The 15994-nt window shown below is 41.1% G+C and overlaps 1 protein-coding gene across 1 annotated transcript in view; it reads left to right on the plus strand.

The window, feature by feature from the left end:
• The first annotated feature begins 2823 nt into the window (after window positions 1–2823).
• The window catches only part of LOC133648508 (scavenger receptor cysteine-rich type 1 protein M130-like), a 43183-nt gene continuing 30012 nt past the window's right edge, over window positions 2824–15994 (plus strand). The window contains exons 1-3 of the mRNA XM_062044673.1: window positions 2824–2994; window positions 3207–3233; window positions 3305–3625. Of these exons, the coding sequence (XP_061900657.1) occupies window positions 2958–2994; window positions 3207–3233; window positions 3305–3625 (385 nt within the window). The 5' untranslated portion in view covers window positions 2824–2957. The remainder of the gene's footprint in view (window positions 2995–3206; window positions 3234–3304; window positions 3626–15994) is intronic.

Genomic DNA, 15994 nt, shown 5'->3' on the forward strand with positions numbered 1-15994 from the left:
ATGTGAAAAGACTCACCTCCCCGGCACACCATGTAATCTCCGTCTGCACGGGTGAGTGCACATTTTTTTTATGCATTACAATATTATATAATTGCATACTTACATATATATAATTATGTATAGATGCAGCAAACCTCCATCATCAAAGGGTGAGTACATATTTCATTGCTTTTTTTCATTCAGTTAACTTTTTTTAAACACGCGTACAGTAAAGAATATTCAAAAGCATGATGCAACAAGCCTCCCTCTCATCATTAAAGAGTAAAAGTACACTAAGTTGTATGGCAATGGAAAATATGAGCATGATTCAGCAAGTCTGCCTTGTCTTTTTGTTCTATTCTTATTTTTTACTACAGTTTTAACCTTTAACAGATTAATTAAACTCCCTTTTATATTTGTGTCAAAACAGCTTGTGTCCAAAACCGTATTGTGCTTGACCTTCCAGATTCTAATCTGCCTATTCGACCATACAACATCAAAAGAAAGTCAGTCAACAAGCAGCTTTTGTGATTTCGCAAAATTTGCAGAAACATCTGCACTTTGACTTGATGCTCACATAGTTCAGATTGCCCTCTTGTCCTGCACTAGCGCTGATTTCCCATCAAAATGTTGCACAAGTTCACGTCTGCAATGATTTACCCAGGAATCAATACTTCCACTGAATGAAAGAGATAGAAGATAATCACAGGGCTTGAGTCGTTGCTTGTCATAATACAGTAGGGGCCGGATCTATATTTGTATATCAAAACATGTGCATAGCTGAGAAGATACTGGGAGGAGGAGATGCAAATATGATAATCTATTGCTCGCTGTATGATTTGCCAAACCTGAAACTGTTTTGCGTCTATACATATTTAGCACATTTGAAATGTACAAACTGGCACATTTAGGCACTAAATGCTGGGAGAAAGCACGGGATTGTGCTGCAAAAACTAACAATGGACAAAAAATCCTCTGTGCGTGTGCATGTCAACATATTTGGATTGTCAGAAATAGAAATATTAGACATGTCGTCTACTCAGCAGTATATTTTTATACCTGCTGGATGACTAAGATTAGATTTAAATTTATTGGTCCCCTTGGGGAAATTCATTGTCACCGCCGTACATTTGAACAATAGACATTACACATCACAAAAAATAACAAAAAGACATCCAGCATGACCAACACACAGAGGCGGGCCCTCTGGAATTTGATAGTTCTGTACCTGCGCCCTGATGGTAGTGGGTGAGTGATATCCTGGACTATTGTTTTTGCCAGTCGAGTGATGGACCTGTGGTTTAAGTCTGAAATGTTGGGTGTGGGCAGGCCGATGATTTTAGCCGCTATGTTTGTAATGCGTGTGAGTTTGGTCCGGTTGGTTACAGAAAGCATGGTGAAAAAACATGTAGAACTTGAGGAGCTGATTAAAACAATTTCAACTAATCCGTTGTGGTGTCTGCTGGCGTTTTTTAAAAATGGTTTGTTTTTTCATATCGGAGATATTGTTATATGTCCTATAGATACTATACTATTAATACATCTACATATTTTTTTTTTTTTTTTTCGGGAATGATCCATACCACAGGTGTCAAACTCAAGGCCGGCGGGCCGCCACTTCATTATATTTGGCCCTCGAAAGCCTGGAAATAATATGTATCAAAGTTCTGTAACTTTTCTTACTAAATGTATTCTTTCTTTCTATTTTGGAAGAAATAAAATATATGTACTCCATGTAATCGCAAATTATGTTAACTTAAATATTGTCTAATTATGCAAAAATGTATTATCAATCATTCAAACCCTTTTTAAAATATAAATAAATACTAATAATAATGATTTCAAAGCAAGCTATCCATCAAATTGTGCAATGTAAAAGTAGCAATAGATTTCATGGTAAAATTGTGAAAATTAGTGTGGTTTTTACAGCATTTTTCTCTGAATGAAAAACACAGTACTTTTTTTACTGTAATAAACTATGGTGCTGTTTTGGCATTTACAGTAATCCACCGAAAAATCTACAGTTGTTGATTTGCGGTAAAAAAAAAAAATTAAAAAAAAACTTTTACTGTAAAATTGCATTTTTTTTATGTACAATAAAAAATAACCATTTTACAGTAAAAATCTGGCAACTGAGCATTTTTTTTACATTTTAGTTTAAAAAAAAAAAAATCTACTAAAAAATGCATTAAAAAAATGTGTAATAGTAGTCACTGTTAGACGCGGCCCTCTGGGGCCAAACATAACTGCGATGTGGCCCTCTGTGAAAACGACTTTGACACCTCTGACACACCATTACACCACCGCCACCTCCTTGGGCGCGCTTTTGGTGTGCTAAAAATAGGCCCCTTTCTTCAAAATGGCCCAGAAAAGGAGATGCACATTATATTTATGTGCTGCATGTTCTACAACATAGCAACCCACCACCAGTTGGACCATATAATGCCATGAATGTAGAGGGAAATGAGTGTCTCTATGGTGACAGCCTGTACTACACGCAAAATGCTAATTTAAATTGGGTGGTCGGTTGTTATTAATTGTACACACAGTCTTAGTAGATCACCCGCAACACGCCTACTAGTAGTACTTGCTATTTTATAGTGTGCACACACTATTTACAGTAGCACTTGTTAGTTGGACCTCCGCGGGTCATGCCCTAAGAGCCTTTCATCCATGTTTTTAAATGGAAGCGGCTTCTATCACTATCACACGGTCATCTCAATAATATTTTTTTAGTGCAGCTATTAGGACAAGTCATCTCCTCTCATCATCTGCTTTTAATGATTGATCCTAATGTCAACAAGCATCCAGTTTGGAGTGCGGGTCCAGACTCTGACTGCATGTTTATGTGGGCGCCATTGAACTGAACAGGGTGGATTTATACATTACATTTCTCATAAATAACAATAATACTTTACAGTTTGCCTTTCTGCCTGTTTTTATTAAGTGTGGGAGTGTTTTTTACTCTAAGGCACATTATGCGTTCCAAAAAACAGTTTTTTTATTTGCCGGTTGGTAAGTTTTCCTCTTGTCCTTTCTGAAAATCTATATATACAGTTGTTATTTTTTATATTTCATTTTTATATTCTTTTTGACACACCTCATGTACTGTCAAAAATGAAAACCACATTAAGAAACATTGTTTAAGTAAATACATATTATAGTATTTATATCATGATATTTGGAATAGAAAATACATCTCACTTTATGATTTATTTCTGTCTTAGGTGTTCTCAGTCTGTTGCTGCTTGCTGGTCAGTATTCGGCAAAAAAACTGTTAAAATATTTCAAAAGCGCTCATCTGACAGACACTTTTTATCGCTAGAATGTAACCGTGAAATCAGGCTGGGCGGTAAAGGGTTGTCGCGATGCTCCGGCAGACTGGAGGTCTTCCACGCTGGCACTTGGGGGTCTGTGTGCGACGACCTCTGGAGCCATACAAACACTGACGTGGTGTGCCAAGAGCTAGGGTGTGGCTCCGCCTTGGCGTCCAAAAAGAGTGCCTATTTTGGAGAGGGAACTGGCCAGGTCTGGATGGATGATGTGGAGTGCACCGGGAAGGAGGTGTCCATCCTCAAGTGCTCCCATAGGATCTTTGGGGAGAACAACTGTGGTCACAGTGAAGATGTTGGTGTGGTTTGCTCAGGTAATTGACACACTTTATACTAAAATGTTACCTTTTATTCATAAACACACTTTGTTGCGAGGAAGACTTCATAGCACTCAATTGTAATTGAATTGTATGGATTATGATGTACATAGTAATAAGCGATCAATATAATAGCAACATTGAATGTGATAACAAATTGTCAATTATTCATTTTAATAGCAGAAGCTTGTATGCAAATTACAACAACATTAAGAACTTTTTGGAACATATCAACGAACCCTTCAAAGTGATTGCTGTCACAGAAACATGGATTGATGATAAAAAAGGAATAGATTTTGATCTGGAAGGATATGAACTAAACTACATCAACAGAACCAACAAAAATGGAGGAGGAGTAGCTGTGTACGTGATGAAGAACCTGAACTACAAAGTGGTAAAAAAAACATGTCATTTGCTATAGATAATATCTTAGAATGTATAACCATTGAAATATGTCAGGAAAAAAGCAAAAACATTTTCATTAGTTGGATATATAGATCACCTAAGTCAAGTATAGAAACATTTGAAGAATGGATCAAAGCAACTTACATGGACAATGGTCAAAGAATAATGTTCTTATGTGGTGACTTTAATATTGACTTATTGAACCCCAACAAGCAAAAGTCTATTGATGACTTCATTGATACAATGTACAGCATCAGTCTATATCCTAAAATCACAAAGCCAAGCAGAATCACAGCACACTGTGCCACGCTTATTGATAATATTTTTACCAATGATTTTGATAATAACACTACAAGTGGTCTACTTATAACCGACGTTAGTGATCATCTGCCAGTTTTTACAATATATGATGGAAACTACAAGAAGAACATGGAAGACAAGAGGACATTTCGAAGACTGTGCACAGAGAAGAGGATGATTGCCTTCAAAATTGAGCTACAAAAGCAAGATTGGGACCATGTGTACAATGAAAAAGAGGTTGATGAAGCATATGAACATTTCTTATACAAGTTCATAATACTTTATGACAAACATTGTCCATGGATACAACTCAGTAACAATCAGAGAAAGAATAATCAACCATGGCTGACAAAAGGATTAAAAAATGCTTGTAAGAAGAAGAATACACTATATAGGAAATTTATAGAACAAAAAACTACAGAGGCAGAAATTAAGTACAAAAAGTATAAAAACAAGTTAACAGACATAATACGATCATGTAGAAAAGAATATTACAGTGAATTATTGGATAGGAACAAAAATAACATGACAGCAACATGGGGCATCCTTAATAGCATTATCAAAAATGGCACAAAGAGGGACTACCCCCAATACTTCTTAGACGGAAATAAAAAAAAAAATGACAACATAAAGGAAGTAGTTGAAAGCTTCAATAATTATTTTGTAAATATTGGACCAAAATTGGAAGAAAGGATTCCAGACCCAGTTTCAATCGAGGACTATAATGATACCATAGAGCGAAATCCCAACTCCATGTTCTTTAGTAATGTGACACAGGAGGAAATAGTTACAATCGTGAAAAAATGTAAATCTAAGACTTCAACTGATTGTAACGGAATTGATATGGAAACGATAAAAAAGGTTATAGAAGAGATCTCAGGACCATTAATGTATATTAGTAACCTATCATTTCAAACAGGTACTTTTCCAAACAAAATGAAAATAGCTAAAGTTGCACCAATTTATAAGACTGGAGACAAACATCAATTTACAAACTATAGACCTGTTTCTTTACTTCCACAATTTTCTAAAATCATTGAAAAACTGTTCAATAACAGATTAGAGAGTTTCATAAATAAAAATAGAATACTCGAAGAGAACCAATATGGATACAGAGCTAATGTTTCAACTTCAATGGCTTTAATTGAAATTACAGAAGAAATTACCAATGCAATAGATAGTAAAAAATGTGCAGCAGCAGTGTTTATGGATCTAACTAAAGCATTTGACACTATTAATCACAATATTTTAATCAAAAAACTAGAACGATATGGCATCAGAGGGTTAGTCTTAAACTGGATAAGAAGTTATCTAACGAACAGGAAACAATACGTGAAGCTAGGCGAACACACGTCTACAACGCTAAATATATCCTGTGGTGTACCTCAGGGATCAATACTAGGACCTAAATCATTCAATCTCTATATAAATGACATTTGTAAAGTTACAAAAGATTTAAAGTTAGTATTATTTGCGGATGATACAACAGCGTTTTGTTCAGGAGAGAACACACAGAAGTTAATACAAATAATAACAGAAGAAATTAACAAACTAAAAAGATGGTTTGACAAAAACAGACTATCGTTGAATCTCAGTAAAACTAAAATAATGCTATTTGGTAACAGTAGAAGAGAAAGTCAAACACAAATACAAATAGACGGAAAAGAAATTGAAAGAGTAAATGAAACCAAATTTCTAGGTATAATGATTGATGATAAATTGAACTGGAAATCTCACGTAAAAAATATACAACATAAAGTAGCAAGAAACACGTCAATAATGAATAAAACAAAACATGTTCTAGACAAAAAATCACTTCATATTCTCTACTGCTCACTAGTGTTACCATATCTGAGCTACTGTGTAGAAATATGGGGAAATAACTACAAAAGTACACTTCATTCATTAACGGTGTTACAAAAAAGATCAGTTAGAATAATACATGATGTTGGATATAGAGAACATACAAATCCTTCATTTATTGAATCAAAGATACTGAAATTCCACGACATAGTTAATTTGCAAACAGCTAAAATTATACACAAAGCAAACTATAACCTGCTACCCAAGAATATACAACAATTCTTCTCAAAAAAAGAGGAGAAATATAATCTTAGAGAAAAATGTAATTTAAAACATTTGTACGCACGTATATCAGTATGTGGAATTAAATTATGGAATGGATTAAGCAAAGCAATCAAACAATGTACTAATATGATCCACTTCAAGAAACTCTTCAAACTTAAAGTGTTTACAAAGTACAAAGAAGAAGAACCATGATAAACATTCTGAATTTATTTAATTCATCCATTCTTTCACTCTTTAAAATAATCTTACTTATCTCATCATATGAAATGTAACTTACTTCACCAATTATTATTTATCTATTTATTTTTATTGTGATTACTTATGGAGTACATTGTGAATAAATTGAGAACAGGAAGTGAACAAAAAAGTTTAGCAACTGTTATGTAAAAGAAAAGGGGTATGATTAAATAAGCTCTGCTTCTTCCTACTCCTTTTCGAACATGTTGAAAAGAGAAACTGGAAATCCCCGGTCTGTGGATCACTCTGAAATTGTAGGGTTGTAAAGCTAGATACCAACGGGTAATCCGTGCGTTGGCATCCTTCATGCGGTGGAGCCACTGGCGGGGTTTGTGTTCCGAGTAGAGGCTGAATGAGCGCCCCAGGAGGTAGTACCGGAGGGCACCGACCGCCCACCGGATGGCGAGGCACTCCCTCTCCACGGTGCTGTACCTCGCCTCCCGATCGGAGATTTTCCGGCTGATGTACAGAATGGGGCAGTCAACGCCCCCCATCTGCTGGGACAAAACAGCTCCAAGCCCTCTGCCCAACGCGTCAGACTACAGACAGAACGGGAGAGAAAAATCAGGCATGTGCAGAACCGGCTGCTCGCAGAGGGCCTTCTTAACCCTCTCAAACGCCTGCTGGCACTGCTCCGTCCACTGGACCAGATCTGGAGCACCCTTTCGGGTGAGGTCAGTTAGTGGGCTGGTCAGGTGAGCGAACCGGGGGATAAACCTCCTGTAGTACCCGCCAGTCCCAAAAACTGCCTCACCTTGTTTTTTGTCTTGGGGGTTTGGCAGGCCGCAATTGCCGCTGTTTTATCTACTTGCGGGCGCACCTGCCCTCCTCCCAAGTGGTACCCCAAATACTGTACTTCCCTCCGGCCAATCGCACACCACGCCGGGTTGGCGGTGAGCCCCGCCTGCCTTAGGGACTCGAGCACTGCCCCCACCCGCCGCATATGTTCTTCCCAGCCGCCACTCTGGATGATGACGTCATCCAGATAGGCGGCCGCGTATGCAGTGTGAGGGTGCATCACCCGGTCCATGAGGCGCTGGAACGTGGCGGGCGTACCGTACAAAGCCGAACGGAAGTGTCACGAATTGGTACAATCCTTCTGTAGTGGAAAATACCGTTTTTTCCTTGGACTTTGGCGACAAGGGAATCTGCCAGTAGCAGTGCCCAGCCGATCCAGGAGCTCGTCGACCCGGGGCATTGGGTAGGCGTCATAACGTGACACTTCATTTACCTTACGGTAATCCACACAGAACCGCACAGACCCATCCTTCTTCCCTACCAGAATGATGGGGCTGCACCACGCACTGTGTGACTCTTCTATTACCCCTAACTCCAGCATAGACTTTAATTCTTCCCGAACCACTTTGCTTTTGTGTTCGGGGAGCCTGTAGCGCCGAGACCGCACCGTAACACCTGGTCTCAATGTGATGTTGGATGAGGTTCGTGCGGCCGGTCCGAGGGGAGAACGCATCAGAAAAGCGCTGCTTTCTGCGCTGAAGTGAGCTGATTATCACAGAGGAGGAGGGAGGGCGGGGCCGGGCGGGGCGGAGCGCGGGATCCCCGGCCCAAACTCATCCTCCTTCTCGACCACCGTCTCCATGGAAACAGGCTTCGCTTCCTTTCATGCTTTCAGGAGGTTAAGATGGTAAATTTGGTTGTCTCTGCCCCGGTCCGAGCGCCGGTCCCCATAATCCACATCGCTCACTCGCCATGTGACCACAAAGGGTCCTTGCCACTTGGCGGGTAATTTCGAGCTGGATGTCGGGAGTAGTAATACAAGCACTTTTTCTCCCGGTGAAACTTTCCTTAGCTGCGTCCCCCTGTTATACAAGCGCTGCTGACGTTCCTGAGCCCGGAGCAAATTCTCGCATGACAAGTGCCCCACCATGTGGAGTTTTGCTCTCAGGTCCATAACATATTGTATTTCATTTTTGATGGGGTTTGGACCTTCCTCTGAGCTTTCCTTAATGAGGTCCAAAACCCTGCGCGGCTTCCTGCCGTATAATAATTCAAAGAGGGAAAACCCTGTGGAGGCATGGGGAACCTCCCGCATTGCAAACAGCAAGGGATCCGACCATTTATGCCAATTTGGTTTGTCCTTGTGCACGAACTTACGGATCATGGATTTCAAAGTCTTATTCAGCCGCTCCACCAACCCGTCAGTCTGAGGGTGGTAGACGCTGGTCCGAATGGATTTGATCCCCAATAATCCGTATAGCTCCTTTATTCGTGCGTGACATAAAGGACGTGCCCTGGTCAGTCAGAATCTCTTTCGGGATTCCGACTCGGGAGATGACCTAAAACAGCGCTTGCGCTACACTCTTTGCAGAGATGGAGCACAGTGGCACTGCTTCGGGATAACGAGTTGCGTAATCCACCAGGACTAGCGCAAAACGATATCCCCGTGTGCTCGGGTGAAATGGTCCGACGAGGTCCATGCCAATCCGCTCAAACGGGACCTCCATGAGTGGTAATGGGCGCAAAGGCGCCCTGGGGGTGGCCGCTGGGTTAACCAGCTGGCAGTCCGGGCAGGCTGCGCACCAGCGGCGCAAGTCTGCCTAGATGCCTGGCCAATAGAAACGGACCATTACCCGGTGGAGTGTCTTATCATACCCCATGTGTCCGGCCATGGGGTGAACGTGCGCCGCCTGAAAAACCATTTCCTGACGGCGTTTCGGTACCAACAACTGGGTGATTTCCTCTCCTGTTTGAGTGTCACGACTCACTCTGTATAATCTATCTCTAATGACTGAAAAGTGAGGGAATACCCGCGCTGTTCCCGGGCGCAGTAGCTGACCATCGATGGAAATCACCTGGTCCCAGGCCGCGTGCAGTGTCATCGCAAGACTGCTCGAGGGGGAAATCCTCCGTAGGGTGCCAGTGGGGGGCCGGGGGGTCTTCCCGCGAAGCCCCTGTCGTTCACCCTCGGCAGTGTCGGATGAACCCACGTCGCCGCTGAGAACCGCGCAGATATTCCCCTTTCCCACTGGTCGTGAACGCACCACCACACACTGCGTCACTAAATTCTTAAACCCCGCCCAATTGGTACCCAGGATTAAGGGGTGCGTAAGGTGCGCACTTACAGCAACCTTGACAGTATGCTTTTGTCCGCAGTATAGAATGTCTACCGGCACCAGAGGGTATTCGTGCACATCCCCATGAACACATCTAATTTTCACCCGTGCTGCCTGCCTTAAAGCCCCAGGTCGAACCAGGTTCTGGTGGATCATGGACTGCTCGCAGCCCGAATCCACCATCGCCCGGTGTGTACTCCCTTGTATCCTTACCGGCATACAGTACGTCTCACCCGGGCCGGAGGATCACCTGCCTCACCTCCACGCATGGAGGTCCATGACGCACGTGACGGCTGCCCACGCCTCCAGCACGCCTGCCCAGGCGTTTGAGGGGCCGTCTGCGCGGGAAGCACTGTATCCGCAGCAGCCGGGATCTGCAAGGAAGCACAATAAAAACGAGTTAGTTGCGCGGCGCTGCGGGACCACCGGCGGCGCCGCCTCCTCCCGCTGCACGCTCGGTCTGCGCGGCGCTGGTGCTGAGCGCGTTGGGCTCTGCGTGAACAAAAAAGAAACAGAGTCAGTTGCGCGGCGCCGTCTCCTCCCGCTGCACGCTCGGTCTGCGTGTTGCCGTTGCTGGGTGCTCGGCCGCCTCCACAGTCGTCTCCCACCGCCAGGTGGTCCTCGCCGAGCATCACTGCTGCGGTCAGGTCTTGGGGGCCGGTGGTAACGGACCCAGGCCACCGTCCGCGCTGGGATCGCCTCCAGGAACTGCTCCGTGACCAGCCGCTCCATCACCTTTATTTTCATGACTATTTACATTGTAGATTGTCACTGAAGGCATCAAAACTATGGCATCTGTGAAGTAAAAACCATTTCAGGTGACTACCTTTTGAAGCTCATCGAGAGAATGCCAAGAGTGTGCAAAGCAGTATTCAGAGCAAAGGGTGGCTATTTTGAAGAAACTAGAATATAAAACATGTTTTCAGTCATTTGACCTTTTTTTGTTAAGTACATAACTCCACATGTGTTCATTCATAGTTTTGATGCCTTCAGTGACAATCTACAACAGGGGTGGGCAATTAATTTTTACCGGGGGCCGCATGAGCTACCCGAGCACTGCTGGAGGGCCACATCGACAATATTTCAATTAAATTTTGCTCAATATTATTTTTGATATATACCGTAAGATAAATAATAATAATAATAATATTAATAGTAATACTTCAACATAGTGTGTGTAACAGCATTCCATGACTAATATATATAAATTAACATTAATGATAAATGACAGTAAAATAAGCACACGTATGACTGAGGAGTCATAGTGTAACTTTGTGTGGTGTTTGAGTTGTCCGACTTTTTGTGTGGCCTTAAACGCACCAGTGGTTTAGTGCTATGCGTGTTGGTGACAGATGACAAGTTGGTTTTGGCCTGGTTTGTACGGCAGAAAATGACTAGTTTTTCGAGATAGAATTGTTTTACTCATGTTTTTGGTGTGGTTATGTCCGAATATAAACAGTTTTGTTCAATAAAGTGATCGATATAATTCCTGTCCTCGAAGCATCTCGATAGACGTTACAATAATTGAACGGTGTTCAATTGAACGGTGTTGACGAACACCATTAGGGCCGCTTGTTGTCACTGTCACTCAAAGTTGCATTGCAAAATTCCATAGAATAAATATGTTTATTTTGTTTAGAATTCAGATGGGATTTGACTTGCTGCGCGCAGCGGACGCTTGAGCAGTGCGCAATTGCACAGGCACGCACCTTAGGTGAGGGGACGTTGCTTTGCAGTTCATGTGTTGTTGAAAACACGGCATTCCTCATCAACTTTTCTCTTTTTGGCGTCTCGGGTGTAAACCGTGCATCACTTGTCGCTGCATGTGCACCTTCACTCGCAGGTTACACACGGACACACGCCCATAAATAATACTTTTCAAAATAAAAGCAGCACAGTTGTATTGCGCGCAGGACATAGATGTTTTTTCAACTTTATTTTGTAATTGCAGTTGTTCACATTCACTCACAATCACGCATACGTCCACACGGAAGTAATACAAATAACGATTTTCAAAACAAAAGCAGCACCGTTGTATTGCACACTCGACATAGATACTTTTTAAAATTTATTTTGTAATTTATAATTGGCCTCACGCGGGCCGGACAGGGACGCACAAAGGGCCGGATGCGGCCCGCGGGCCGCAGAATGCCCAGGTCTGATCTACAATGTAAATAGTCATGAAAATAAAGAAAACGTATTGAATGAGAAGGTGTGTCAAAACTTTTGGCCTGTACTATATGTCTTCTTTTTATTAGGATTTTAAAGATAATAAAAAAGGCTTGGAAGATGCGGCTAATGGGACTCACCGTTGTAGCCTTCAAAGCCTCTTAACGTTTTGTATACACACTGCAAGTCTATATATAATTTAGTAACAGACGCATTCATAACATTATGTAATATGTTTAACATGAACCATATTTAGATCATTTTTATGAATACCGGGACTGACTTCTTCCTCGCATTGATTTCTCTTTCCTTAGCAGCGTACGTCCAACTTCCAGTGTGTTCCTTTTTTGTGTGTGTCCTGTCCCAGCTAGTCTTACTTTACAAAAGAAAAGTGTGGAATACCTCTCTTGTTGCCTTAATTGTATTTGACTTTAATAAATACATTTATATTTATGTTTGGCGCAACCGGATCAGAGCAGGAGGGGATAGAAAGAGAAAAAAAGGAAGATCAAGTTGGGATTTCTGTTTATGGTGTTATTCAAGTCCTCAACTGACACTTGATCTGGAATCCTTTCCTCTAAATTTGGTATAATATTTACAAAATAATTATTAAAACTTTCAACTACTTTGTTTTATATTGTAATTTTTTTGTTTCTGTCCCATCTGAAAATTATTGAAGGTAATTGTTCTTAACACCATTTTTAATAATACTATTAAGGATGCCTGTTGCTTTTGTTCCTGTTTAATAATTGAGTGTAATATTCTTTTTCACATGTTCGTAAGATGCTTGTTCTTGTACGTTTTGTACTTATTTTTTTGCCTCTGTACATATTTGTGTCATAAATGTTCTATATAACGATTTTTTGTATGTACGAGTATTTTTCAAACCATTTGTCATTCATTGTTGATTAATCCTCTTTTGCTTCTTACTAAGTTGTTTTTATGTACAGTGTTTGTCATCAAGCTTCATAAAAGTGCTTAAAAATTTACAATATGCTTCATATAGATAATGTTTACTGCATACATTGTTCCAGTTTTGCTTTTCTAGATCATTCTTAAAAACATTCATACTTTACTCTGTGTGTAGTCTTTGACATTTATTTTTGTCCTCCATGTTCCTCTTCCTGTAGTTTCTGTCATTGGTTGTGAAAACTGGTAGATGATTACTGATGTCGGTTATTAGCTGACCACTTGTAGTACTATTATCAAAATCATTAGTAAAAAATATTATCAATAAACTCAGACTGTACATTGTATCTATGAAATCATCAATGGACTTTTGCTTTTTAGAGTTTGAGGTCAATGTTGAAGTCATCACATAAAAATATTACTTTTTGACTGATTTCAGTAAATGTTGCCCTAATCCAGTCTTCAAAACATTTCAATACCTGATTGAGGTGTTCTATATATACAGCTGATCAGTACATGTTTGCTTTTTTTCATGACATTTTTTAATGGTTATTCATTCTGAGATACAAGCTTCTGTGGCCTAGTGGTTAGAGTGTTCGCCCTGAGATCGGTAGGTTGTGAGTTCAAACCCCGGCCGAGTCATACCAAAGACTATAAAAATGGGACCCATTACCTCCCTGCTTGGCACTCAGCATCAAGGGTTGGAATTGGGGGTTAAATCACCAAAAATGATTCCCGGGCGTGGCCACCGCTGCTGCTCACTGCTCCCCTCACCTCCCAGGGGGTGAGGGTGATGGGTCAAATGCAGAGGATAATCTCACCACACCTAGTGTGTGTGTGACAATCATTGGTACTTTAACTTTAAAGGCCTACTGAAATGAATTTTTTTTATTTAAACGGGGATTGCAGATAAATTCTATGTGTCATACTCGATCATTTCGCGATATTGCCATATTTTTGATGAAAGGATTTAGTAGAGAACAACGACGATAAAGGTCGCAACTTTTGGTCTTTGATTAAAAAAAGCCTTGCCTATACCGGAAGTAGCGTGACGTCACCGGAGGAAGGACTCCTCACATTTTACCATTGTTTACAATGCAGCGAGAGAGATTCGGACAGAGAAAGCGACGATTACCCCATTAATTTGAGCGAGGATGAAAGATTTGTGGATGAGGAAAGTGAGAGTGAAGGACTAGAGAGGCAGTGCAGGACGTATCTTTTTTCGCTCTGACCGTAACTTAGGTACAAGGGTTCATTGGATTCCACACTTTCTCCTTTTTCTATTGTGGATCACGGATTTGTATTCTAAACCACCTCGGATACTATATCCTCTTGAAAATGAGAGTCGAGAACGCGAAATGGACATTCACAGTGACTTTTATCTCCACGACAATACATCGGCGAAGCTCTTTAGCTACTGAGCTAACGTGATAGCATCGGGCTCAAATGCAGAGAGAAACAAAATAAATAAATCCCTGACTGGAAGGATAGACAGAAGATCAACAATACCATTAAACCATGTACATGTAACTACACGGTTAATAATTCCCAGCCTGGCAAAGCTTAACAATGCTGTTGCTAACAATGCCATTGAAGCTAACTTAGCAACGGGACCTCACAGAGCTATGATAAAAACATTAGCGCTCCACCTACGCCAGCCCTCATCTGCTCATCAACACCCGTGCTCACCTGCGTTCCAGCGATCGACGGAAGGACGAAGGACTTCACCCGATCATCCGTGCGGTTGGCGGCTAGCATCGGCTAGCGCGTCTGCTGTCCAAGTAAGTCCTCCTGGTTGTGTTGCTACAGCCAGCCACTAATACACCGATCCCACCTACAACTTTCTTCTTTGCAGTCTCCATTGTTCATTAAACAAATTGCAAAAGATTCACCAACACAGATGTCCAGAATACTGTGGAATTTTGAGATGAAAACAGAGCTTTTTTGTATTCGATTCAATGGGGTACCGATACTTCCGGTTCAACGATTGACGTCACGCGCATACGTCATCATACATAGACGTTTTCAACCGGAAGTTTAGCGGGAAATTTAAAATTGCACTTTATAAGTTAACCCGGCCGTATTGGCATGTGTTGCAATGTTAAGATTTCATCATTGATATATAAACTATCAGACTGCGTGGTCGGTAGTAGTGGGTTTCAGTAGGCCTTTAACTTCTGCTGATTAAATGAATAATCGACAGGTTGTTGCCACAATGTTGTTCATCTGCATAATAAAAACAATTACTGTTGTGGGAGAAAAAAATGGTATCTGGATCTATATTGTTCTCCAATTCCATCCATCCATCCATTTTCTACCGCTTGTCCCTTTTGGGGTTGCGGGGGGTGCTGGAGCCTATCTCAGCTGTATTCGGGCGGAAGGCGGGGTACACCCTGGACAAGTCGCCACCTCAACACAGATAGACAGACAACATTAAAACTCACATTCACACACTAGGGCCAATTTAGTCCTGACTTTTATGATCTACTGTATGTTGCAGAAGGTTTTCAGTTCCATCTTTTCCTGTTCAGCAGTCTTTTGTGTTACTTGAGTGTAGATGTTTGTTTTCCGTCAGACTTCATTACCATTGTTATTGTTGTTGAAGTTATTGTTTCTCTGTTTGAGAAATTCCACTTGATCATACCTTTTCTAACATTCCACATTACAAAATAATACACGTATATAGAATTTCTGCTGATATACTATTGGATCAATATAAGTATCCGCCAGTACTCCAATGTGTACCATGACAACAAAGAATGCAGTATAATTTAGCTTACAAAAAATTGTTGTAAAAAAAAGATAATTTAATACAAAAAAAGTGTAATTTTGCAAACAAATAGCAATATTACAAAAGAAAGAATTAAAGTGAAGAATAAAGTTTATTTTTACCAGAAAAAAATGGTTTGTAGTATAGACATTTTTGTGGGAATTTTATATATTTTTATATTAATTAATTTAATTTTTAATTGGGGCGGCATGGCGTAGTGGGTAGAGCAACTGTGCCAGAAACCTGAGGGTTGCAGGTTCGCTCCCCGCCTCTTACCATCCCAAAAAAAAAAATTGCTGCCGTTGTGTCCTTGGGCGGGACACTTCACCCTTGCCCCCGGTGCCATAGAATGAATAGAATGATGAATGATAGGTGGTGGTCGGAGGGGCCGTTGGCGCAAATTGCAGCCACGCT

Source organism: Entelurus aequoreus, linkage group LG04, assembly GCF_033978785.1.
Source record: "Entelurus aequoreus isolate RoL-2023_Sb linkage group LG04, RoL_Eaeq_v1.1, whole genome shotgun sequence".
NCBI lineage: Eukaryota > Metazoa > Chordata > Actinopteri > Syngnathiformes > Syngnathidae > Entelurus > Entelurus aequoreus.